Raw genomic sequence first — 27961 nt, 5'->3', positions numbered from 1 at the left:
CAACACAAGGCAGCAAACAATCCACTGAATTGCTCTGACAAATCAGACCGGAAACAAAGTAGTGGAGCGACAAGGTTATCTTTATTTCCAAGAACATGCTCTCTTAGATCAGATTTGCATTTGAGCTGCGATGGAAATTGCATGTAAAAAAATAGGAGTGAGTTCTCTTCCTTCTGAAAACAAGAAAAACAGGAGCAGAGTGGCAGCGACGCGCCGGATTTGTCTCCTTCTAGTGGGCAGTCTGCGAACGCTGCTGCACATTTTCAACATCTGAGTCACTTTAAACACATTCTCTTCAATAGCTTCTAACCATAAATACTGCAAATGTTTTAGCATGTAAAAATGGATATTTCACTTAATAAATACAGTACAGAAGTAAGCATTTACAGACCCTCCTTCTGTCATAAGCACGATAATTGCAATGTCTATTTACAGTGGGAATAGCCTGATTTGAACGTGGCTTCACTTTAACAGTACTTGTATGAGGAGATCAGTGCTTTGACAATTGTTTAAAGCTTTAGCGCGAGCTCAGAGATGGTTAAATAAACATAAAAACCTAGACATAACCCCAAAACAAACAATATAATCACAGAAAGAAGAAAAAATAAATAAATGTCTCATGCAGGCAGCACCAGCAGATGTGTAGTTTGTCCATTTATAGTTCAATAGATATAACCAAAACATCGTTCTAAAACAGTTAAGCAAATATAACAATTTACAATTATGCAAATATATTTTAAAATCTGTTATATTTTCTTGCAAATGTACAAATGGCGACTAATGTCTGACAACTTTGAGGTTTGTTGGTAAAAAAAAGAAAAACTGTCTCAAAGTTCTGTCATCAGCAGGGCTCTCAGGATCTTCTCTCGGTCCAGTTTAATTTCCTCTCCGCTACAGATACACAAACACAAGAAATTAGCATTACAGGACGTAATAAACATTGTTGGAAATAAAGCCCGTTTCGATTTTTGTGGGTTTTACAACAGAAAGTGTCCAAGTTTAGGATTAAGAAACAAGAAATATATGCATAATTTATGATTAAATGTAGTTAAAGAGCATAAAAGCGAGTGTGACACCAGGAGGATAGCATAAGATTCAGCCACGTTCACATGCGACGGGACATTTTACTAAACGGGCATAAAACTTGAAAGCATATAGGAGAGAAAGTGATGACACTTACATCTAAGTGTGACCAAAGAAAGCAAAAAAATAATCAATGTTTCAGATCATAAGACCAATTTTAATACAAGGCAAATATAACCTGAGTAAATACAAAAGAAGTTCTTAAATTATTTCATTTATTAGGAGGAAAAACCCAGGAACTGTTTGTGCAACGCTTGGCCAAAATGGCTGCCATCACCAGTTTTACAGTAACCAGCAATGAGTCGCCATGGAGGAATTTCGATCCCCAGTTTAATTTTATGCCACAAAGTTTCAGTCAGATAAACCTGGTATTTAACCATATCCAAAACTTTGAATGATCTTGTTTTTTATTTTGAAGCCATTCAGAGATCTATTTGCTGGAGGGTTTTGGATCATTATGCTGCTGCAGAAATATTTATGAAGTCCCCCAAAAAAAGACTTTCATTTAACAACCAAAAACCAACCAAAGTTTTTGATCCCTTTTCTCCAAAACAACTTGGTTACTTTATTTGCTTAATCAAAAATAATTATTGCTTGGTTTATTGTGAGTACTTTTGAGTTTAAAGACTGATAGATTTCCACGAACTTTAAACAAAAAAACAAAACAAAAAAACTTGGCTAACTCATGATTTAGCAATATAATTGGCTTAGATAACTTATTGTTGCTATTTTGTATTTACTAGGGTTACTTTTGATTATTTTTGATGATCTGAAAGACTTAAATATGAAAGAACATTAATGAGGGGCAAGCGCTTGTTCAAAACAATGGACATTTAACAAAAGGCATGAAAATGGCTGCAGGTCTTACTTGTGCACTGCACTGGTTTAACGCTGCTGAGGTGCAGTTGTGTTACCTGTTGTTATGGGCAGTGAGGTAAGGGGCCAGGTGGGGCATGGAGCTACGGTAGTAAGAAGGGGAAAGATGAGGGGAAGGCGAAGGAGAGGTACAACACGGACTACCCAGCTCCAGTGCTGGCATATTATCCACCTGGAATACACATCAATGTATGCACAGGTACAAACGTTCATCTGTTCACTCAAATACAGTCAGACAGAGAGTCATCCCCCATAGCAGCGAAAGGATGTCCTGATTCTTTTTACGTTTTTAAAGCTGCATTATATGTAACTTTTATGTTTTTTACTTATTTGTTGAAATTATCATGATGGTATAAGACAAATAATCTGTGAAAAGTTCAACCTCTTCCCAGTGCTCCCAGTACTAACTACAGAAATACACCACTCAGTCAGAAACAACCAATCAGAGCCAGGAGGAGAATCTTGGCGCTGTCAATCACTCTTGTGCTCCATGCTAAAGCTAGTTACCAATGACAGCGGATAAATTACTTTTCTCAAACTGTGACTTGTTTCTCCCTATTAGCACATTGAGCAGCATTGATTGACAGCGCTAAGACCCGCCTCCTGGCTCTGATTGGTTGTTGTTGGTGGAATAGCATCTCAGGGAGGATGAGATTGATCTTTTCACAGATTTTCTGTCTCATACTGTCACGACACGGTGATAGTTTTAACAAATGTAAAAAACATTTGTTTGTAAACGTCACATACTGCAGCTCTAAGGGGTCCGTACGCTGTTATACGCTGAGTTACCTGCGGGTAGATGGATGGTTGAATCTGTTTGTCCAGGGAACTGCTGGACCCTGACTTTCCTGCGCTCTGGGAGGAAATGGCTGCAAGCGCTTCAGGGAGATTATCTTCGTCTTCGTGGTTGCTGTTGAGGATCAGACAGGATGATTTACATGCATTAAAGAGAGGAGTTTTTGCTTCAAGTACCATTCATCTGAGAAAATGTTGCTAGCTGGGTGAAGTTTGCTCACAAGCTGAACTGTCGGACCAGACGTTTCCTCCGGTTGGAGCTCGGGTTGCCCTTGGCCTGCAGCTTCTCTGGGGTTAAACTACGATCCTGCCTGCGGGGCGTCTTCTCAGCTGTCACGCTGGAAGCTGCTGAGTCTTGGGATGAACTCTGATACCTGGAGAGCAGTGCGATGGGACAGGAAATTAAATCACAACCTGCAGAACGACGTGCAAACACAGGAAGCAATGGGCAAGACCCCAACCTGTCACTGCTGGTGTCATTTGAGCTTCTCCCTCTGGGTGTCAGTGGAGCATCCTTCTTCATTGTGCATGAGAGAAGAAGTAATACGCTGAGTTACGCTGCCAAAGTTGAGGCTAGATGTTTAATCTGTGTTAGATCTGATACCCTGAAAGCTGCCTCCATCTGGGCTTTGAGGATGTTGCATTTGAGATGATCTGGGAGCATCACTGGGGAAGCAGGAGGGTGCAGAGACTTTTCCGAGAGTTGTTTCTCTTCTCCCTGCCAGAAGAAGGAGAAACATGAGGAGTCCTCAGAGGTAACAAGCAGAACTGGAGCAAATACTCCAAAAATACAAAATATTACCAAGTATTTATCTGTGTTTCCAGAGTAAATATCTTATTACAGTTGAAATAAGGCAAAACTGACTTAAAAGTAACTTTACAGCAAAATATAAAATATAGGAGCTTCTTTTAAGTCAATAATTATTTCACTTAAGACATGGGAAAAACATCTTTTCAGAAGTGAAATGATTTGTTCGTGGAACTACAGGGTGGGCCATGAGTTTTCATACATAGGAGAATGTAAAATGTATATTTATTTTATATTTCAGATACCCAAGAAGATGCGTTTGACAAAAGATCAAAGAAATGAAATTATACTGATGGCTGGATCTGGAAGCAGTCGCACGGTTGCACGAAACTTTAACAGAAAAACATGGAACGGGCATCACACACACGACACGGCGGCAAAACTTATTTGCAAGTTTCAGAAAACTGGAAACGTTGCAGATCAACCACGGAGTGGTCCCTGCAGCGATTACACAGAGTCCCACAAAAATAAAAACAGTTGTCCAATATAAAATGTAAATTTTTTCTATGTATGGAAACTTGTGGCCCACCCTGTATTATTTTTTCACCGGTATTAAGAAGCTCCTATATCTTACTGAAAAGTTACTTGTGAGTTAATTGTGTGTTATTTGAGATATTTGCATTAAAAACTAAACAAAACATTTGGTCAGATTTTGTGCTTTTGCAGTGCGTTGTGTGAAAATGTGTCTTGCTCACCTTGTTGTCGATGTTTATGTGCAGCGAAGGCCAGGGAGGAGAATCACTGTCCGTCTCCAGAGCTTTGAGCAGTGACTGAGAGATGTCCATCCCATCTGCAGGGCAGGGCGGAGCTCGGCGTTCTGAAACATACAAGGTTTGCTTGGAACCTGGCAGTACACATTTACTGACTTAAACAGCACTGTTAAATATATTTCAAGAAACAAAGCCAAAGATTTTAATCATCTCATTGCATTTGCACAAAAGAGCTTAGTCGTCGAGTCTCCAGCACTTTTTTTCTTCGTGCACTCAATAGGTGAAGATAAAACCTTAAATGGGCAATATTTTCTTTATTTCATAAACGTTTCATTCAATAGGAGTTTATTCCTATTTAAAACAGAAGAACACAGTGAGTGAATGTGCATCTCAGTCTCCTGCAAAGTGTTCATTACAACCATGAACTTCAATGTAATTTATTGAGATGCTGTGTGACTGACCAACAAAAATCAGCTCAAATCAGTGAGGAAAAATTATTATTTATATGATTAATAAATTCATAAAACATGTATTTGGTGCCTTTTACTTTCCTAAATATAATCTAATGTTTTCACCTGCCTTCTGAGTGGCCTAGTCAAAGTCCTCAGACCTAAATCCAATTGAGATTTTGCAGCATGATTTGAAAATAATCCAGTCTAGTTACAACTATTTTGCAAAGAATAGCCGTCAAAATATTCTCATTAAATCTGGAAGAGACAAACAGCAACCAACTATTTACAAGTACCTTCTTGCATATGTACTACTCTGTATTGATGTATCAAATAAAATGATTAAAATATATAAACATTAAAGTTAGTAACTCAGCAAAAACTCATACATACATGAAATAAATACATTTTTAATCCATTACATGAACAGAAATATGCATGTAGAGTAACATGTTGAAAAGCAGCACTTATAAAAACCAAAAAAGCCAACATCAAGCCGAGTCTTTTGACAGATTTAATTTTACAGGCGGAGGGTACTCACTGTTCTTGGTGTGTGTGTGGCAGAGTGTGTCTTGGCTGTGTGTGTGGCGGCGGTGACGATGGTGGGTCTTGCCAGAATACGAATTTTCATTCTCTGATGAGCTGTACTGATGGTCTGAAGCAGAACTGCTCAGTGGGAAGCTGAGGATGACACACGCAGTCACAACAACTCCCTAAACAACAAGCCTCCTGATCACTTTAATCTGGAAAAGTGGAAATAAATCTTCATCGTTTTGACCGCAGTCATTCTCATGTCTTTGTTCAGTGGCTTTAGAGCAACATTTCCAATAAAGCGGATTAAAAAAAACAAAACAATTATGCTACGTGGCTAAACCATGACACAGTGGTGAGCAGTAATAATCCAAAAATATATATACATGTGAGGTTATTTAAAGATGCTAAATTGCCTAAAGTTGGGAGCCATCATAACCCTGCACAAAAATGGACAAATTCACATTAAACAAATGTTATGATGCTTCATTATACACAGTTTTGAGGCTACACAAAAATATTAAATTTGCTTCCAATTATCTAGACCACGTGTCAAACTCAAGGCAGCTTTTTATGTGGCCCTCTAAATCATAGACTAAACACTAAGCGTGCATAAATATAATGTTATCAATCAAATCAGCGCAGTTTTTATCTGTTTACTGCAAAATTATATAAATTAGTCCCTCCAGTTTCTTGAGAATTATTGTTGAAATTCACACATCAATAAATTCCCGTATTATTGTATTATTATTGTATTTCTTATACAATAATACATAATTACTAGTTATTGCAGATTTTTTTTCAAAAATTGTCAAAAACTTTCTTATTTGCAGTAAACAGCTGCCTCACCTTTAATTGATGTCAGATTATAGTCCATAATTTAAACAGTGACTAAAAACGTCGCATTTACCGTCATAAATAAGCGCAACTATCGCAAAAATGTCCAAATTAGTACCACAAACTCTTTGCTTTTCATTGCAAAAAATAAAAAATAAAAAAATAACATAAAATCACAAAAAGAATCACAAAATCCTGCAGGGACTGAAAAAATGATCAATAATATAATTTAGTTTTAAGAATTCATTGATATTGTAACAGTTTGTGAACAGGTTTTATGAATAAATGGTGGCACAACTGGCCATTTAAGAGCATTCATGATCTTTATTTGGCCCAAAACGAAAATGAACTTGACACTCCTGGTCCAGACATTCCTGGGATCTTCTAAAAACCTCTCAGTCAAAGACAACTTTTCAAAAAACCACAAAATATATTGATGAAGATCATTTTTAGAAATTGAAAGTAAGTCTGGCTATTTGGAAGCTAAATGTAAAAAAAAGGGATGTGGACTATCAGTAGTCCTGCATATAAAATGTAAGTATAACAACATATGTTTCAATAAAACTTCTATTTTCCCCACTTTATCAACATATGATCCTGTTGTAACATCCATGTTGTGTTTCTAGCTTTTACTACATAAAGAAATATATATAATATTCAATTTAGATCAGTTCAAACATTTTGACATTATGCTATTTCGTACGTTTTTATGCGACGCTGTTGTCCATAACATAAAGCACCAAACAAAGGGTCTTTGTTAACTTGTTATAACTTGTTTATTTGTCTTAGAAGCAATATGGCAACATTCCTAAAGGTCAAAGGTGATTCAAGTAAACATAAAGGAAAAAACAACAACAAAGAAACAAACACAAACAAACAAACAGCACAACAACACTTATTGTAAACATTCGGTTGATTTCACAAATCCATGACCTGAAGTAACATTAATATAATGTTTATTTAAACATTGTATGTTTAAATAAACATATAATGTTTATTTAAGTTCTCATATGCAGAGGCCCACTTCTATTTCACACGATACATTCAGCAGCTCAACCTCTAAAGCAGCAAAGACTACAGGCTCCCTTTCACCTGCTCCCAATTACCTCCACTCATCACTGATATCATTTTACTTCTGATTAATTTAGGCAATTATAAATAGCTGTCACAATTTTTTATAAGACTAGGAACAAAAGACAGTGATTAAAGCATATTTAATATTCTGAAGTAAACATGCCAGAGACTATAACCTTATTTGGAAGTAAGGTATTTACACACACTGCAATAAAAACACCCCAATCTAAGCTACGTTCAAGTGAAAAATCTGGTCTCTTCTCTACTGTATCTTTAAATAAATGGACAGAGACACAAGTTGAAAGGTTATTCTGAGTCAGAAAGTCAAAATAAACGATTTGAAATCAGTTGGAGGCCGTTATATCTAACGGCTCTGATACCGTTAGATATACTTTATCCCTGCTAACCATTAAAAGTATTTTAATATCAGCCACAAACTGTTAGTTAAGTGTTTTGACTGTATATTCCCATTTACCGTTTTTCTACAGACATTAAAGATGAGCTATCTGAGTAAAATTAAATTCACGCAAAAAGCACACAGCGCCAGCACGAAGTTTACATGAACGCATGAACATAAATTATTGTTTATGACTTTGTTTTAAACTGTTATTTTTTCAGGGTGAAATTATTTTACATTAAATTCTTTAATGTTAAAAAAAATAAATAATTGGTTTAGACAAAGTTTATTTTACATGGATTTTTTTTCCTGATCCACACAGGGCTAACGTTAGCGGCTACAGCTAAGGCTGTATTCATACTCTTTTTAATAATCGGTGGACATGTTTTTAATTAACTTTACGGTAGTCAAACTCACTTTATAATTGCTGACCAGTTTTGAATGTTTTACTGATTTTTAGACGGTGTATCCAAACACCTCCTTGCCATCACCCTAATCTTTAGCTCCTCCGCAGATTCGTCCAATTAAATTTAAGGCTTTGTCTGGACGACTTGAAAATATTAATATTCCTTGCAGTCGGAAAATTTATTTTGGTAAAATTAAAAACTTACTTTACACCTGCCAGGAGAAGTATGAATAATTTTAGGGTCAGCTGCAGTCGTTTCTTTTTATTAGCATGAAATGATTAGTTTGCCACAATTAGTCGAACTAACCACTCATCAGATCCAAAGATTTCAGGAATCTTTAAATGTGAGATGTAGATTTACACAAGCTGAAGTTTTTCGGAGCAAATAAAACTCACAGAATCCAAGATCATCAGCTTGAACTATTTAACAATTAACCACACATTAGTGGGGGTGTTATTTCTAAATGATTGGAGCTTTCCTGCAACCATTTCACCCGGGAAGAACAATGTTTCAAATAAGTCCGTAAAGACTGAATGAGTGTATGTAAACTTCTGACCTAAACTGCATCTAAAATGTCTTCAGTGAGTGAATGTTTACGTTGCATTATGAGCATCAGAACGAGTCAAATACAGGTGTTGCAAAACGATTAATGATGTTGACAAGTCAGAAATATCGGCAGGAAAAACGACAAGAACTAAAATCCCTGAACAAGTTCTGGTCCATTTCACCTAGCACGATACTTTGGCCTCTATTCTGCCCTGCTCGGGTGTTTAAAACCCCACAGTTGTGCAATAAGGATCTTTATGGCACACAGTGGCAGAAAGACGTCGACACTGGAGTTGGAGTGACAGATGAAGACGGGACTGGTGATGAAAATGAAGATGGAATCAAGGTCATCAGCAGAGCTTCCTTCCTTTGGGGCGACAGTCTGTGTCTGAAACCGACTCCGGGGTTTGAGAAAGGTCAAAGGGCAGTCATGACCTTGTCCCTGTGAACCACACTGAGGGATCCTTTGAGGACATAGCCGGTTCTTTCAGGGGCAGGAGGTTGACTGTACAATGGACTCGCAGCCTCAAAGGAAGGCCTGAGCACAACAGATGGTGGAGACCACGATCAAGACAAGTGGAGGCGTGTGAATGACATGGAAAACAAATACGATGGAGCAACGGTGCATGCAGTTTGACTTACCTGTGTGGCGGCGTGTGACCGGAGGGCTGCAGGTAAACCGGGGGCGTGAGAGCCGGGTGGGGCGGATGCCAAGGCTCGTGACTGATAGGAATGTTGTGTTGGTACTGAAGAGGGTCATGGAGAAGCTGAAATTAAAGATCTCTGTAAGCCAGGCTGGTTGCTGATGCATTTCTGTGTCTGTGTGTGAGATCAGCTGCATTCCCATTAACCACAAAGTTGAGCAAACTGAATTTATGAAAATAAATTTACTTAATAGAAATGTGATGTGATGGTTTGTTTTGCGTTTTTCTTTCGGACAATTTACAGCTACCTCCACCAGAGCTCTCGCAGCTTCGCACAGTTCATAAAAAGCTGTGTGTCATTCTAAAGTGTTGAAAAGCTCTTCTGTAAAATCACCAACTACAATTTCCACAAAATGCCGCATATGTAGCCTCTCAAAAGTATAAAGGGAGTGTCGATCCAATGCCCAAATAAGACACCAATGTCCCCTCCGATGGCTGGTAGATGACGAGCTCTAGCGCCATGGCTAAATTAGAATATAACTCATTTCACTAACATGTTTTTTAATGATTTATTGTGAACAAGGTTATTCATATGTGGTTTTATTTTAACCCTTCCAGACCGAACGGAGCAGTGACGATCCAGCCAAATTTGTAGTACCGTAATTCTGCCACACTATGCGCTATCTGAAAAAACCCAACGGTTTCTGAATAGGGAGACATTGCGCCGATATCCAGCAAATATCGGTTTATTACAGTAATTTCACCCCCGCCGTAGCAAAAAGTGAAATTAATCAAAGGATAACTCTTTTAATGGACAGTAAATTGCAAAAATAACTTGCTAGATATTGAAAGTTCCAGTTGTTATGGATAAATGGACAAATATATTTAATCACAGGACATTTAAAGAACTGCGTACAATTAAAATAAGCAAAAATATCCAAGTGGAGATTTAAAACTTAACCACAGAAGGGTTAATTTTCTTATTTAATGGAAAAACAGCAATTGCAAGATTGTGTTTTGGAAGAAGATTTGTTTACATTTGTAATGGAAACGCAGCTAATGAATTTTGTCTACAGTCACTCACCGCATGTGGACTGGGATTGGGGCTGGCTTGCGAGCTGGAAAAGAATGTCAACAATTAGTGGAACTAAATAATACATTTAAAGTGAACAAAAAAAAAAACAAACTACAATTTCAATGTTTGGAATGGAGAACAAAAACAGTGATAAAAAATGGGAGTAAATGCCTCCACATCTTTGATTCTTTTACACAAGTGTCTAATCTTTGGTGCTTTTGTTAAGATTGACCAGGCATTTATGTGGGTTAAGGTCAAGAGTGACCGATAAGACAGTGACGTGATTTGTGCACTGCATATGTGTGCTTTTCAGAGAGTTTTACCTGATATGTAGAGGCTTTGCAGGGGAAATAGCAACTGAAAAAGAAATATAGCATGTATAAGAAATATAAACATTAAGGAAAAAGCAGAAATTAAGGTTTGTTATTTAGTCTTTATATCCATGTTCTTGTTTTTGGAGTCAGTTCAGCCTCTTGAGTCTGATCAGTCACAGGTGTTCAGGGTGATGATGCAGTGTTGATTTTCTGCCAGGTATGCAGACCAAAAGGTTTAATTTTTCTCACTTTCTGTGTCCCCAACATGGCTTGTTACTTTAAATGTTACTTTCTTTCAAAAGTGGCTTTCTCTCCAGCAGTAACGCCAGATTTGTGGAATATATGAATCACAGTTGCTACGTTGACAGATCTCTGCAGCTCCTCCAGAGTTACCATGGCCTTCTTTTCATTATCGGATGACATATTGAACAGCTCAATTGATCAGATCAACCTGTTATAGGGCCTCTTGTCACTTTAAATCCAAATAAGCTGCTGGCCACGCCCCCCAACTCAACGTTTACACTTTCACGAGAAAATGGCCGCAAACATATTCACAATTATTAAACCGTACATCTTTGAAACAAAGCAACAAGAATGCAGCAAGTTGTTTAAGAATGGTAACAACCACTTTTTTTTTCCCCAGCAGCCATTGTACAGCTAATACAGTGGTAAAACCAGCTGATCCAACATGCTGGAGTTTCCCTTGGAACTCCAAGTTGCTAGGTGACGAGCTGGGGTTGCTAGGTAACAGCGTAGTCAGTGGCCATTGATTGCGACTTGAAGTTCAGGAGGTTTTTTTGAAACGGCACATTTTCCAGACACCAAAACACTTTAACTTATTGTCAAAAAACGTGTAGGTGTTTTCTATTTTTTTTATGTACTTGGGCTGTTTCTAGAAGCAGCTAAAACCCAAATGGAAGCACAAAAACATGCAAAATGTGAATTTTGTGTAATAAGTCCACTTTAATAAAATGTACAGAAGTTTGTGGTTGTATGACATCAGTTATGATTAGTAAATCTAAATCTCTCAGATGTTTGGATGCTGATATATGTAGTTATGAATGAGCTCACCAGCATATAAGTGATTATTATTTTAGGCTTTTGGGCTTGTTAGGCCACCGCAGCTCACAGAAGGTGGGAATTATGGGGGCGTTAAGAGCACAGAGAAGAAAGACGATAATAACCTATAGCCTTGAATTTTGCAGCACTTTATGTAAAATAGACTGGCGCTGTACTTAAATCTGCTGAACCTGTCATAGCAAAATATAATATTAGTCATTCTTAAAGAGAAAGCCTTGAAGAGACCCCGCTGCCTCCCAGGCTGGAGCTTTTTTCCTTCTCTCAGGGCTCTCTATGCTGCAGATTTCAGCCATTTAGACAAAATGGTGTGTGACCTTTTTGATAACGCATGAGGGTGCAGAGGACAAAACAGGTGCGGTTAGTCATCCATGTTTCCTATGTGCTGATAAGGCTCACCTTTGCCCAGTGACTGTGTGCGGGAGGGGTATCGTTTGCTCGGCCTCCTCTCAAACGTGCTGGCTCTCCTCAGTCTGCCTCCATGAGTGGCCTGATACTCCGTCTTTCCACTGAGACAAGCACAAAGACGAGTTCAGAAGATGAAAATGGTAATTACCAATTTGTATTACTGATTTCTGTGGAAGTACTTTAAAACATCTGACTGGAGTTCAGCAACAGGATCCTAAAAGCATTAGCATGTGACTCCAGATATCCTTAGTGGAGACTGATGGGTAAAGCTACATTTTTTTATAAGAGCGGATGCCCACAGAAACAGTCATCACTGCAGCTGTTACAAAAGAGGATAGAAACAAAAACTAGTCTGAAACAATTTCAATATGCTTCCCATTTACTAAGAAAACTAGCATTACAGCCAAGCTAAATAGTACACGAAGTTAGAAAAATACGCATTTTAAAACATCACTGTGGAATTGCTTTAAAGGTTGTGGGGCTTTTTATGTGCTGATTATTTCTTTTCTACAATGTGGCACCTTTTAAACAGACAAATATTGTTTAGTAGTTAGCTGTAGTTAGCTACAGAGAGCTTTGTGCTAATATTACCAATGGCTAATCAAAATCAACAGCACATTTCTTTATAAATGAAGATGCTAGCAAAATGCTGTTCACTGAAGTCGTGTTAAAGGTGACATAAACAAAATTAGCACAGCAGAATCTGTAATTATTGGTCCTGTTTATGTTAGCATTAGCACCTCTGTCCAGCTAAATGCTACTGGGAGTTAGTTTATTCTCAACTGAGCCATGTCTGCAAATACATGTACAAACTGTTTCTTTATCCTTAAATATTTTAACTTATGTATCCATGCTGTTGGTGCTTAAAACCTCAACTCATATTCCTCATTTGTGTACATAATCTTGGCCAATAATGCTGTTTTTGATTCTGCTATAATAGAAATGTAGGTAACCCCTGGTAAAGTGATTATCCCGTGTGCCTGAATAAATATGAGCACTTCTTTGGCTTTGTGAATTAAATATGGCTCAAGTCAAAGTAAGGCAAACATAGCTCCAGAAAAAACAAAGTAGAAGAGGAATTTATTTCCTCTTAGACCAGTTTAGGAGGATACAAAAGAGTCAGAAGGTGACCCAGGTGTGCCTATTAGCTCTCGTAGCGCAGTATTCAAGTGCTTGTTTGCACTTCCACCATCTGTAACATTAGTGTTTGTGCACAAACCACAACAGAGCGCTATCACGCTGCTTTGATCTGCCCGCTCCAACAAATGACAGGAAGTGCCCTTCAAGTGTGAGAATTTGTCTGGTAATAATCACAAGAAAACAAACAATTCAAGGAGAACGTCTCAGTCGCCATAGGAACAGATGCACGTAACCATAGCTACTCGGTAACCATAGATACAAAGGATCTGTTTAATGTGACACGTAATTTCCCCCATATGCCGGCAGCAAGTGTTGACCACAACAACCCCGGCGGGCCTGAGCGCGTTGTCCGGCCGCGGGACGGCTCCGCCGGGAGGAACCGCCGGGAGCGAATCTGTGCTCTACCTGAATCTGAAGCGGGAGCCGAGGCGGGTGAAGTCGCTGCGGCTCGCCTTGCCGGCGGTCGGCTGACGCAGGCGGAAGAAGGCATGGCTCTCCACCGCGCACTTCCACAGGTGTTTGCAGCTCTTGGAGCTAGCCAGCTGGAACATAAAGGTGTGCTCCTGTTCGCGACCCTTCAAGGGAAAGGTTACTTTAGTCGTCTTCTTTTTATTTAAACTGGTTTGTTTTAGGAGTAGTAAAGGAGACCAACTTGATCATCGTCTTCCACCACCATCAACGTCAGGCAACTCTTTTTGAAATCCAGCCTGGTGATTTTGGGCCTATGTGTGCAGATAAAAGCAAAAGTGAACACTCATTTAAATCCACTTATATTATCTAATTCATTATCAATTATACTTGACAGTTCAACTCACAAACACTAATAATCAGTTATATGAAGACCCAATTTTTAATGCTTATTTGCTTTCACTGACAATCACTGAGAGTCAAGTCAAAAGTCTTTCTCCTGTATTTTTGGATTTAGTTATCAAACTTGAAGTAAAGTTTGACTTTATTTCCATTTGAAGGAAATTCATTTCAATGACCAGAAGAACTCAGCCAAATGAATGCTTTTGTCTTTACATAAATTACACAACAGATTTCAAAAATAGCTCATTTTTCTTTAAGTAACTTTATCTCCACATAGTTTCAGCTCCAGTTTACCAAACTAGTCGGTGTATTGAAACAGAGTTAGTGCGGATAATGTGATGAAGCCTGATTGCTTCACTACAGCTGTAAACTTTGTTAAAAAGTGTTTGATGCTGCAGGTATTGTACATAATGCCTTTTTATTGTTATTTGAACCATAAAACGCTGTGTGTGTGTGTGCTTACCAAAAGAAAAGCCCAATTTTGTTGGAGCCTTCAAAAACTAAGATGCCAGTCGGGGTGAGACCTAGTGCATATTCTCCTCCATCTCTGCCCTGAAGAAACAAAACTGAACACATTTAGTTCCTTATCTCCACAATGATGTGAAGGTAATAATTTGGTTCCAGTCAAAGGTTTACATTCAATTATATTTATTATTTTTGACACGTTTATGATTAATCTGAACCATGCTTGTACGAGGATGTAATAAGACAACAAACATCCTCAACATTTTTTAAAACCAAGAACTTGATGCACAACTTTCCGCTGACATTACGCTAATGGAAATGCCTTCCATAAGTTTAATCCTTTTGAAAATGGGAAATGGGTGGGCAGTGCTTAAAGGCAGAGTATTTTCCAGGAAGCCAACTAATTTAATTAAACTTTTTTACTTTCTACCAAGAGAGTCAAACATGCAACAAGTCCTACACTGCAAAAACACAAAACCTTATCTTGTAATTTCTTTCTAGACTCTAGAGAAAATATCTTAGTACACTTGAAGTGAGATAAAACTAACTTACAAGTAACTTTTCAGCAAGATATAGGAGCTTGTTTTAAGTCAGTAATTCCTTAATATTGGTGAAAAAGTACTGGCAGATTATTTAATTTATTACAAGACATTTTTCCCATGTTATAGTGGAAAAATCTGCCAATGGAACAAGTATTTTTTGTCAATATTAAGGAATTATTTACCTGAAATAACCTTTTATATCTTGTCAAAAACTTAATTATGAGTTAGTTTTGTCTCATTTCAAGTGTAATAAAATATTTTCACAAGTTCTTGGTAATATTTTTTGTTTTTGAAGTATAAAAACAAGCGGATTGCTTCGGATTGCTGATGTTATTAGTATTGGTGTGTCCGTTTATTTGAAGATTTGGGTGTATTTTTGGCCTTATTTGAATTACATAATAATAAACAAAAAATTGTGCACCTAATTCTTGTTTTTAACATAAATTTCAGTTTTTTCTTGCATTATACAACACCAGGGAGAAAGAAAACAGCTGCATGACGAGTGTATGTAAACTTTTGACTGGAACTGTACCTGTGGAGGTGAAGTAAACTCACACACCTTGACAAAGTGCATATCTACGCCATAAAGTTCCAGCCACTTGCATTTGTTGAGAAAAGAAATCTCTGCTTGAGACGGGCTCTGTCCCCTGAAGGAAAAAACACAAGATTAGTTTTCACAGTAAAAATAATACAGTCACAGTCCCAATGCGCTCTCAAAAAGAAATGTATCAGGTACGCAGTCTGTAGCTTTCCGTTTTGATCTCACTCTAAGCATAGCCTGCCCCTCGTTTGTGGCTAGATTGACCCTGTGAGCCACAGCATACAGCATATATATGCAATCTAATCTGAAAGGGGAGCAATCAGAGCAGAGCTGGGTTAAACACTCCGTAGAATCAATCAAGACCCTTCAGAGATTAATCCCATAATCCTTTACACAGACCAGTGATAGAGAGGCCGAAGCAGAGGGAGCAAGCAAAGAGGGATGGTGAAATTGGAAACCTTCGGATGTGAAAATAATTTAAAAAAAAAAAGCTGGTGTTGACAGGTGGCAGCAGAATAACTTCCTTTTCTGCTCCAGATTCTGCTCCGCTTGTTAGAACCTCACAGGAGAGAAGCAAGCCTGGGTCAAGTTGCCGGTGGCTGGACGCCCTGCAGTAAGCTGCTTTGACACAGCACAAGGTTTTGGCGACCAGTTAGCCTGGGCACTGCCTTCCTGTGCAACTCCACTCGGAAAAAAATATCTAATTTACAGCAATCTGGACTTTCTCCCTTTGACTCAGATTATCTCCAGTAGATTTTTGACCCGGCCAATCAGCGAACAGTTTTAGAACAAGGAAAAACAATTAGCTGCTTCGTTTCTTCATCCCCACCTGAGATCCAGCCACCTGCTGAAGATGTCCGCCTCCATGGCCTCGCTCTGCTTGGGAGTGAAACGAAACTCCGACACCAGCTCCGGGGAGTGCTCCAAGGGGTCGCAGTCGCCCAGCTCACCTGTGAGTGGACGAACAAAAAACATAAGCATCTCCCAAAGATCTGGTCATTTCAAGTTAAATCGCTCATCTTCTACAAATGGGAACATGAGTTAAAAAGCAATAAAACTGCTGCCCTTCTTCTACCTCACGCCATTTTTTATTCTTCTGCAAAAATTACATTGCAGCAACTTCCTGCAAGCTGGATAACAGTAAATTAGATTGTCTTTGTAAACAAAATAATTACTTTTTGAGATGGCTAAGCTGCTCTGAATTTATCACTCTTGATGCTCCTTGTCGGTGCATCTGAGGAAATCTTTGTAAAACAAGATTAGAGGAAATCTGCAGAGGGACAACATCAATAATGCAAGAAAGCTGTTTAAAATCATAAATTGAGCCTTTTTTTTAGCAGATATTACTCCAAACATGAATGCCCAGGAGAGGATTTTACAGTATAATCAACAATTAAAATAAAAAATAAAAAAACCCTGTGAAGTAAACTTAAGTGAGTGACTTAGGAGGTGTTGAAATGAATTTAATAAATATTAGAAATGGACATTTGGGACGAGAAGCTAAATTTGCACATTTAGAACAACCTTACTTACTTTGTAAACAATATGCCGCCAGCTCCACTGACACATCATACGGACATTTTAATCTGAAATTAAAGGAAAAATGCACAAATTAAAACAAATGCACAGCCCCTGCTGATATTGACAATATGGCTCTCTCCCCAGAGTGGCAGCATGGCTCACGTCGCCTACATAGGGGAAGTTTCTAATGAGGAAATTTTGAGAAAAACTTTAGCTCAGAGGTGTCAAACCACTTTTTATTTCAGGCCACGTCAAGATCATAAATGTGGCAAAATATATAATTAAAGCTACCCATTAAACTGTTAAAGTATGAATAAATACAACATTTGACTTTTTTCACATTAATGTAATTTGGCAGAACACAGATAAAAACTGCTTTGAGTTGGATGATAAATTAATATTTAGGCCAAAACTGTTTTCTTGAAGGCTATATTTATGTGTCAAATAGTTATGGTGGTCAGATTTGGACCCTGGACCTTGAGTTTGACACATAGGGTTATATTCATGTCCGTTATGTAATCATTAAAATATTCGTTGTACTTATCAGTGCACCAGTTGAAGCTGGATTGATTTTGATATGATGTCTGAGAAACTTTTAATCTGTTTATTAAAAACAAACAAAAAAATAATGGTGGAGAGGATTTCTTCTGTACGTATTGGTGGGTGTTGGGGGCCCAGAACGAGGGGTTTGCCCAGGACGCCATTCAAGCAAGAACCAGCACTGCCCCGGAGTGATGTCATGTGCTGGAGAGACATAAAGTGGCTGGATGCCCTACACAGTGCGAGTGTGTCAAGGAGGAGAGGAGCAACCCTTTTCCTAAAATAAGCAGCCCTCTGCTGTTCTTGATCTTGAGCTTTTATAATGGAGCTGGACTCTGGGGACGAGTGGCCCAGATAGGAGCACTGACACACTGAAGTGAGTGTTTGCACAGTCAGGTCGGGCTTGTGTGTGTGTGTGTGTGTGAAACAGATGTTGGTGTTCTGACTCCACCACTACTGAGAAAACTGTAGTGGAGATGACCTGTGGGCTAGAGGTGGGACATCCCCGCAGTGGGGAGGGAAGTAGCTCAAAGTGACTTATGAGGACGTTGGCTTTCAGCTGTTTCAGGCTTTATGCTTAGCTAACTGAATTATCAAATTAAGAAACAAAAGTAGCAAATCAGAATATGCAAAAATATAGCACATAGTACATTTTAGATGTAACCACACCCCTTGAACATTTTCACATTTTACTTTGCTACAAACTTCAACTCCAACTTCAGTGTATGTAATTTGAATTTTATGAGCTACACCAACGCAAAGTATCAAAGGACTGTTGTAATGTGAAGGGAAAAAGTTTCAAGTTTTTCTTATAAAGTAAAAATCAAAAAAGTGTGGCATGCATACATATTCCAACACATCAACCCCTCTACTCTGACACCCGTAAAATACGTTTCAAGGAAATAAATTGTCGTTAGAATTTACTCAATTAGTGAATGAAGTCAATCTGTGTGTAATTTATGTATCCAAATAATATTGTCCAAGTGGGATCCGTTTTCATCCACACAAAGCATTGTTTTAAACATGCCAGACCCACAGGGGGCAACGTAGAGCAAAGCTGAAACCTATGTCAGCCAATCAGATTGCTTCAAAACAACCATGACTTCCTGTTAGAAATTAAACATGGCACCAGGAGGTACATTTGTCTTGACAGGTATATAGTTTGAACTACTTTTAAGTAGCGTTTTAGAATATAAAGTTAATAAAACACAAGTCCAAATTGGAAATCATGTCAAAGCAAGTATATGGATATGTTGTCGCATTATTGGTCGTAGACTGTAATGCACAGGACCCTAAATCTCTGTTTTCCAGTTTACACAAATACGGAGTTTTTATAGATAATCGTTTGTAGTGATTTTATATGAAGTTTTCATGTGGATGAAAGACTAAAACGCATAAAAAATACATTCATTTTCTCTGATAATGACTACGACTACATTTGGACTAATCACAGTGAAGATCCAGCTGTTCTGTGAAGACCTCAGAGGTTTGTTCATCATGAAGACCAACGAACACATCACACAGATTATTAGAGAACTGGGTTAGTTCAAAGCAGGATTAGGTTATTAAACTCTCCCCAATAAGGTGTTTGGGTAGATGACACCAAGATTTGACTTTTTGACCTACATGCAAGCTAAACAGGTCAATAGTGGCAGAAAACCTGCTAGAAGCTGAGTCACTACAAAGTACTGACTCAGAAGTGCTGAATACAAATGAACACACACCTTTCAGATTATTAAGGATAAAAAATTTCATTCTACTTCACAGTGTTCCTAATGAATCTCCCACAAACAACAAAATCCTCTCAATGCTGCAGTTATTCTTATGGCTTATGCACCTTCCCGCTCCTTTTTCCTTCCACTAAACTTTCCATTGATATGCTCCCATGCAGCACGATGTGAACAGTTAGCTTCTTAAGCAGTGACACTTTGTGGCTCTGCTGAATAATTATCAAGTCAGCAGTCGTCACTATTAATGTGTCGGCAATAATTTAACATTTCTGTATCAAAAACCCTTTTTATGTGTTCTATGTAATGAGAAACCACATTTGGGTTTTTATTAGATGTAATGAAAAGCAGCAGTAATAAACACTAGATATGTGTATATTGTAGATCAGATTCACTTTTTGGCTTGAATTACTGAAATAAATTCATTTTTATTTTATATTCTAATTTACAGAGCTGCACTTCTATTGTGTTTATGGCATAAAAACAATCAGCTGTGGCTGCTCTATTTCAGACAGTATTATTCACCTCAATGCAAGGACTTATTAGGATTTACTTTAGTTGTTGGCGCTTTAAAAATCAAAGCTCACAGTTCTAAATAATGCATCACGGATCTTTATTCTTCTTCTTCTCGGTGTTGGAAAAAGAAACTTACTTGCCAGACAAAATGTCCTGTCGAAGCTGCAGCACAAAAAGATACCTGTTGGTGCAAAAAGAAGATGAATCAATCAAGTTTTTTTCCCCTCCACTCTGACACATAATTTGCTTTAACAAGTCTCTGTCCATTTGGCCCTGATTTGTATCTGCCCACAGCAGCAAACTAATTAGCCCTACATCCTCTTTGGACCTCTACGGCTGGCTCCGGAGAGCTCCGTCAGTGCGTGTGAATTTTTACCGTGTGAATTCCTCTCGCAGGTTATTTGGCTCCGAAGAGTAAAATTTCACTCTGAAGAAGAGTCGGTAAGGCGGCCCTTCTAGAAGAAATAAAGAGAGACGGGGAAAAGGGCAGAGACAGATGAAGCAGTGATTCATGCAACATTAATCTAATCGAATCGAATCGTCTTGTACTTTATCTCATCATTTAATCTCATCCTTCCTCTTAAGTCTTCCCATCTCGTCCATCCATCACCGTCCCAAGACCAGATCTCTGTACTCCCTCTCTTTTCTCTGCAGCCTTACTTTTATTCCCGCCACCATTTTTATGTTAACAACCATCAGATTGTGTCAGGGTGCAGACCCGCCCTCCTCCACTCCATTTATTCCCCCCCACACCTCCTCTCGTTAGGAGCCGGAGAGCAAACAAGGTACGGCTTCCAAATGCATGCGCTAATCAGCGAGTCAACATTAGATAATGCTCCACCTGCTCCCCACTCAGCGCGCTGCACATTTTCCTGCACAAACCAGATCGACGTTCAGAGCCACTGACAACTTACCGGGGATCTGTTTCTTCAGAAGCTTGGACATGTCCAGCCAGTGCTGGTGGGGGAAGGAAAGGAGGTGAGAGTGAGTCACATCAGCACGCGCTCCCCACTAATCGAGAGGAAAGCTCGTTACTCACCGAAACTTGATCTGTGTCCATGAACTGCAGTCCGAAGTAATCCATCTCGACCAGATCTATGTGGTACATGATCTGATCAAAAAGGTCCTGGCCTTTGGATTTGCTCTGCAGCAGGAGAATAAAGGAACTGAATTAGTGTCTTTGAGGGTTCCTTTGAAGGAGCCAGACTTTGTGTTGTCTTTAAAGAGATTTTGATGTGCAGCTTTTTGATCTTTCGTTAGACTTTAACTCATTTTCTGCTCAGTGCCTGACCATTTCCAAATCAGGCGAATGTTTTGTTGTGTTTGTGTCTACACACACAAACAATCCTAGGAGACTTTATTGCCGGCAATCTGGACAAAATGAAATGCATTGTGTTCATGTTTAGGCGAATAATTAAAAAGAAACTAAGCTAACAATGTTTAACAGGCAGGAGTTGCACTTTATTGCCCACAGGTGGTAAAACCTGGCACACAGTAGATGATCAACAGGGACGACACATATCTCAAGTCAGAACTTTGCTGTGCTTCTTCTATTATTTCTCATGTTTCCTGTTTTTTTTTTCCACATCAAATTACATTTTATTCTGACTCAAAATGTAATTTTGAGTTTGACTCAGTAAAATGACTCAAAAGTTTTGAGTTATCTGCCCATTTTGCCCCAGTTTTCAGATACAAATGTAAAAGTTTACCAGGGATGTATGAGAAATATTTCAACTGTGGTTTGACTTTAAATATGGAACCTGAAAAAAAAACACAGAGTCTGGTAGGAAGCAAGGAAGAAACAGAGACAGCATAGATAATGGACAGAGATAGATACAAGAACACTAAATAAAATGTTGAATATTTCTCTCTTATATTGCTTCTCCCGTAAATCCAAACTTTTCATGTGGAAATAGATGAAAAAGAAACTCCAGAGGAACTACTGATCAACAACGCAAAGCAGCTGGTTTCTTTGTGGCAGCGTACAAAGACATTAGGGTTGAAATAAAGCTTTTGCACAGCGGACTCGATCTCCTCTGATGAATGAGCTCCGTCTTTTATTAAACCGAGTGCAAACATCCAGCTGGTAACGGCAGGAATTACCCATGAATCCACCTTTTGTCGGCTTGAGAGTGAAAGCTGATGTGAGGGTGTGCTCTGATGGGACGGGCAACTCCCCGGAGGGAGAGGCCCGCATTCATGCAGCTTTTGTCATAAAACACGACCAAGGATATGGACGAAGCACAAACTGCAGCAATTCCTCCTGAACTTTATGGGAGCAGTTTACAGGCAGATGAGCCTCATCGGCCCACATTAAAGCCTGACCCGAGAATGGCCCACATAAAACTCCCAGGGTGTGTAAAAACATGACAGCCTTGTACTTTCAGTGTTGATAACGGGTCCAAACTTCTTGGCAGCAGGTGTATGAATGAGTGAGAAAACACAAATACTGAAGGCAGCATGCAGTGTGTATTACAAAAGCATTCACAATCCTTGAACTTTTCCACATTTTGTCCAATAACAACCACACGCCGCTGGATTTTGATTTTATCTGATACACCAAGAGCAGGGTGTACCTTAATCGTAAAGAAACTATTTTACAAACAAAAACTTGTGGCTTTCATAAATCAACCCCTTTCGCGTGAATACCCCAAATAAAATCCACTCAGCCTCAGCCTGTACGTAATGTGGTTTCAGTATTAAAGCCTCGACAAGAAGCAGACAGTTTAGAGATAAAGTTGGGGGGATGTTTAATTGAGCGAAGTGTTTATTTCTTCCAACTCTTTTTCAAACAGAAAAGTAGCAATAAGCTAATTATTTTGTTCTTGGTTTATGTATGCACATGTTTTTTCTTGTCCTTGTACTGATTCCTTGTTTTCTTGTTTCTAAAACCCTGTTTGGAATAAACAAATAACTCAATAAATAAAAATAAACGTCAGATGATAAAACAATAACTCAAGCATTGAACATCTGACGTAGCTCTGAACATAGAAAGAGATGAAACCACTGCAAACCAAACAAGAGATGAACGTCAACCTCAACAGCTGCTCCTAAAAGCTTTTGATAAAAACTGGTATGGAGCTAAATAGTGCTTTTAAATCTAGAGGTTAATTCAGTAGGTTTTCTAACACATATTAATTTATCACTAATGATATACTCAGATCTGCATTCATTACTGAAAAATGCAAAGCAATGGTTTTATGAACTCTCTGTAGGGTCGTAGTTTGATTGGCTGGCTTGGCTTCAATAAGACGTGAATAATTAATTATTGGACATGTAATGTAATTAATTATCATACTGGTATTTGATTATTATCAACCTACAGAGGGAATACATGTGGAAATTTGGATTTTTGCTGTAACTTGGCACCATGAATCTCTTCTTTCAAAAGGTTAATGAATTATTGCACATTGCCTTTGTGTAAAATAAATAAACATCCAGGAGGAATCAACCAAGTTATTCCTTTATTATGAGTCCATAAACAATATGCTCTTTTTCAAAAATATGGAACATCCATAAACTGTTTCCTTCCTCTGTAAAAGTTTGATCATTTTCCTTGTAGTAAAATCCAAATATCTAAATCACAAAATATACATTGAATGTATGACACTTAATAAGCTTTGTTTTTCAAAATTATCTATTTGTTATGGTTCTGAGGAAAAAAATTACTCTTGAGAAATAAGGTGAAAAGTTTTGTGTTGCGCAGAGAAGCAGCCAACAGGCCTGCGGTGACTCTGGAGGAGCTGAAAAGAGACGCAACCCAGGTGGGAAAATCTGTTGACATAATTATTAGTCATAAAAATCTACAAGTTGGAAAACTGACAAAGAGAAAACCATTGTTGGAAGAAGACAATAAGTAGTCCCTGTTAATGTTTTCTGCATATTGAAGAAGGTGCTCTAAAAGCAACATGCTTATGCAGAGCAGGAAACCTAATACACTATCCACATGATGAAACACAGAGGTGGTAGCATCATGATATGGGGTCAGCTTTTCTTAAAAGGGACAGGCAAGGTGCTTAATGCTGATTGTTGGAGCTAAATAATCCTAAAACAAAACCTGCTAGCACCAGCAAAACACAAGGGTTTCCTACAATTCTCAACATGTGGAGTTACAGTGGAATGATTTAGACTAGACTATGGTGTTAGAATGGTCTAGTCAAAGTTCACGTCTAAATACAACAGAAAATCTTCAGTAAGATGTGATATTTGGTTTCCACCATCCAGTCCGACTGAGTTTGGCAAAAAAGAGTCTTTAAATGGATGTTTATCAAAGCGATAAATCAACTAACTGCATGACAAATTAAGAAGAGAGCAATAATTTCCATTTGCTTGTTCGTGTAGTTAGCCGCCATTTTGAAAAATGCTAGTTTGCACTTTTCTATTTCACAAAAGTCCTAAGTGGCAGTTTTGCCTGTTTCCCCAGTCTGAGCCTAATAATTAATATGTTTTGAAGGACAATTTTGTTTTATTGAGAGTTCATAATCCATTTCACTTATTCCTTCGGTTATTGTGTTTATTTATTTGCGATATTTAAAGTCTCTTGCAGTTCCAGTGTTAAACGTTCATTGGAAATGAAAGTCTATTGATTTATGATAGGATGTCCTTGCATTATTATGCCACGATTATTACATCAGTTGAAATGGTGTCAAAACACTGACATTTCTGGGTCAATTTATCACCCAGCAAAACTAGTTATCACAACAAGCTTGCTCTTACCAGTCCGTTTCTTCCACTACATGAACATGCACCTCTTTGTGCTGATGTAAAAACTAAACAATAATGAAATTTGTGGTTGTAACAAAGTTTAAGCGGTATGAATGATTTCACTAGGTGCTTTTACAAGAATACTTTTTCCTGTTTTCCTTCACACTGCTAAGCTTTAAAAAGGCTTCAGCTGGAAACGGCGCACCTGTATCTGTTCCCCGAGGGAGAACAGGAGCACATGAACAAACCTGTTCCAAAACACCTGTGACTAAGCCTCCACCTTGACGAGCCACGTTTCACTTCGAACGGCAATAGTTCAGGAGAAGCTGCCGTGGCTTTGCTTTGTTACCATAACCTCGCTGCAGCAGGACAGCAGGATAAAAAAACTCCTCAGTGTACCGGCTGCGTGTTTTTCACAGGTGACGCACGCAACAGCTTCGGTGACACACACACAACCTTTAAAATAATAATAATAAAAAAAAGGAAAAAGCATCTAATGAGGAGTCACTTACGCACACATGCCCACACACACTTCGCTTATCATCCCACCTACCCACCATCCCTCTACACACGCTCGTATTTGTGGCACAGAGTCCCCAATTGTGGTAAATCAGATCAGGGAGTCAGGGAATACAGACAGACTGAGGAGAGAGACGGGAAGGAGAGGGAGGGGGAACACGCACGAGAAACAGGGTGGGAAGGAGGGAGGAGAGCGATGATGAGCGAAGGGAGATGGGCCACAGAGGGAGTGTAAAAGGAGATTATGAGAGGAGAGAAGCTAGAACGGAGATTGCTCGAGGAAGATCAGATGCAAGGATGCGGAAGAAAAAAAAGGTGGAAGGAGAAGCTGCAAAAGAGCAAACAGCAGGGGAGACACTTCTAGCTGCCTTAGTTAGACTTCCCTGCAGCCAGACAGAACGAGATGCGTTAAAGTGTCTCATCAGAGCACCGCCTGAAGCCAATTGTACTGTAAGCATTAGGAACTTCAGCAACGTTGGACAGATTTAAGTGAAAAACACAACAAAACATCCAAAGGTTGAGTCTAAATTGAGCCGTTTGTTTGCTCTACAGTTCAAATATGATAGGAAAAGCTACAAACAGGAAGTTTGCTCTATAAATCCACCAATCAGAATTTAGTGGCCAATGGCCAATCTCTGATTTTTGTCAAGCTTAAACAGATTTATTCAGATTTTTAGCCAATTCCATTTTCACTTTAAGAAGACATGAAAACAGCACTTAAATATTTTTTTAGCCTTCCTGCCATAGGCAATCATTAATTATTCAAAGTAGAAGTAGAGGTGACATATCCATAAGGACAGTCGCTGCAAATAAGCAATTTACTAATATTTTCATTTAAAAATTTGACTTTTTTTCAGCATCCCATGTTAGCAATTAGCACATTTATTCTGGCTAGCATTACAAAAACACTGGCTACTGTGTATATTTTGAAAGAACAAAAAGGCTGCCAACATTTTCCAAACCATCATATTTCATGACAAATGAAAAACTTAAGAGGGTAAAATTATAACATCTTTCTTTACATTTTTATCTTTTGTACAACCTGCTTAAGTATTGCTCTCTCTCGCTATGTCGCAGCCTTAATTAACCACAGGCATCTGTGTATATCTGGACATGCGCTTGATATTAGTTTCCTGTCAAACAACCTCTAATATTTACATTTTTAGAAGAACAGATATTTTGGGAAAAATAAAACATGTGGTCCATGTTTTAAAGTAGAAGGTGGTGCTAATGCACCTTAAGTCGTTTGCTAACCGCAATAAAAATTGAAGGAGGAGGAAGTCCATGAGAGGGCGAGTGGTTGGTGTTCAATCTTAGAGTGAACAAACAATATGACATCGCAAAGTACAACTTTCTTGTGTTGTTTTTATATTTAAGGCTCTGGAGTTGTGAATGAGTAGCAGATAATTAAAGTGGGTCATATTTAAGGTTTGTTTAGGAATGGCACCCTTACTGACATCACATGATTTATTGGTAGCTTGTGCTCAAAGTTCATGAATCTCTGTTTACTGTGTAATAAATTAATCAAAATTATTTTAAGCCTAACTTTCTCCATGTAATAAAAAAAAAATAATAATAATCCATTAAGGAGACCCTCAAGAAGACCTTAAAGGACCGTAAAGTGTCCCCGGACCCCACGTTGACACACACTGACCGAGCTTTGCCTCTCGGTAAACACTCACAGGTAAATCCACGCTGACATCCGTGCCGTCCAGCAGCAGGACGCGGCAGGTGATGGTGCTCCTCGCCGTTCCCCCCGCCGGGATGTGGACCGTGGCTCCCCCGCTGACCACGGCAGGAGCGTGGACGACCTGCTGCTGGTGGGGCAGCAGCAGGGGGTTCCCTGTCACCCCTCCTCCGTCCCGCTCGTCCCTCTCTATCGTCTGGAAGCGGGAGCGGCGGCTGAACGTCCGGCGCAGAAAGCCCATCATCTTCCTGATCCAGAGGGCGACTGGGTCCGTGGTGTGTCCGTGAAATCTGCCCCTCGCAGCGGCCGCTGCGGTCCGCCTCCTTCCCCACGTCCTCCCCGGGGCGAAGAGTCACTTAGCAGGCTTGGAGGAGACTTCAGGGCTGCCGATCAGCAGCAGGGGGACTCCAGCCGCATACTAATAAAACTGAACCAGATTAAACCAACCAGTTGATTTCCACTCGCTGGGTCCGGAGTGAACGGCTCGGCTCCTCTTCCTCCTCTTTCTCCTCCTCCTCCTCCTCCTCTTCACCCCCGTCCTGTCCTGTCCGTCCACCTGCCTCCTCCTCGCTGTTGCGCACCGACTCTAAAATCCTGGAGAAATCCCGTCCGAGGCTCCGCAGCGGGGACCCTGAGACACACACCGGAGCAGACAGGAGGAGGAGGACGACGGGGAAGCCTCCACACCTCTGGACCAAACCGAACTGACGGCTGCAGCGTCCTTTCCCCACCGCTGAACCGAAACTACCGGTTTACCTCACAGGTAAAAGTCAACCAGCGAAACTGGACAAACAGCATGATCTGCGCCTGCGTAAAAACACCGCGCAGAACAAACTTATTTTCCTCCCGACGGGCCGACCCAAGAGAACCAACAACCAGCGCCACCTGTCTGCCAGGGACCCCACCTGGACGTCAGGGGCCCGAGCATTTTTAACATTATGATGGTATGTGAGGATTATTATATATATATATATTTTTTTTTGCATTTTTCTCATCTGTGGCTGCATATCTTTGAAAATACAGACGGAGAATAAAACGAGCAAGAATAAATATATTCAAGTATGGAGGTCCAAAAGTGCCACAAATCGTAAAAAAAAGTCAGTTTTTAATTGAAAATGGAACCACATAAATAGATAATGGATCGAATTCAAGTCAGTAATACATTTGTAAAAGATCTAAACATAAAAAATAACAAGTGAAACTGCATTTAATAAGATA

General features: G+C 39.2%; 1 protein-coding gene across 5 annotated transcripts; it reads right to left on the bottom strand.

Moving 5' to 3' along the window:
• Positions 1 to 59: 59 nt before the first annotated feature.
• On the bottom strand, positions 60 to 27607 carry epb41l4b (erythrocyte membrane protein band 4.1 like 4B). 5 transcript variants are annotated; one of them, XM_007556191.2, is made up of 23 exons: positions 26739 to 27607; positions 20873 to 20977; positions 20748 to 20790; positions 20210 to 20288; positions 19970 to 20014; positions 17063 to 17115; positions 16359 to 16479; positions 15548 to 15635; positions 14445 to 14533; positions 13824 to 13893; positions 13577 to 13746; positions 12023 to 12132; positions 10556 to 10589; positions 10242 to 10275; positions 9156 to 9280; positions 5263 to 5402; positions 4258 to 4379; positions 3359 to 3472; positions 3216 to 3271; positions 2976 to 3128; positions 2749 to 2869; positions 1998 to 2131; positions 60 to 891 (listed from the first exon to the last, which is right to left on the bottom strand). In XM_007556191.2, exons 1-23 carry the CDS (start codon positions 26985 to 26987, stop codon positions 828 to 830), a joined length of 2319 nt encoding a protein of 772 aa, XP_007556253.1. In that variant the 5' UTR covers positions 26988 to 27607; the 3' UTR covers positions 60 to 827. The 5 variants fall into 5 exon arrangements, with proteins under 5 accessions (XP_007556253.1, XP_016528922.1, XP_016528920.1 ...); XM_016673436.1 differs by having other exon boundaries at positions 1998 to 2042; XM_016673434.1 differs by having other exon boundaries at positions 3216 to 3268.
• Between the last annotated feature and the right edge of the window lie 354 nt (positions 27608 to 27961).

This window comes from Poecilia formosa, unplaced genomic scaffold (assembly GCF_000485575.1).
Source record: "Poecilia formosa unplaced genomic scaffold, Poecilia_formosa-5.1.2 Scaffold77, whole genome shotgun sequence".
Classification (NCBI taxonomy): Eukaryota; Metazoa; Chordata; class Actinopteri; order Cyprinodontiformes; family Poeciliidae; genus Poecilia; species Poecilia formosa.
Note: the sequence above shows the minus strand (reverse complement) of the source record. Positions and strands in the feature narration are given on the sequence as shown.

Coding starts and splice junctions, on each gene's coding strand:
- epb41l4b (XM_007556191.2), bottom strand. CDS start 26,987: ATGATGGGCTTTCTGCGCCGGACGTTCAGCCGCCGCTCCCGCTTCCAG. Junction 14,534..15,547: donor TAGATATGCACTTTGTCAAG/GTGTGTGAGTTT, acceptor TTGTTTCTTCAG/GGCAGAGATGGAGGAGAATA. Junction 892..1,997: donor CTCACTGCCCATAACAACAG/GTAACACAACTG, acceptor GTGTATCTGTAG/CGGAGAGGAAATTAAACTGG.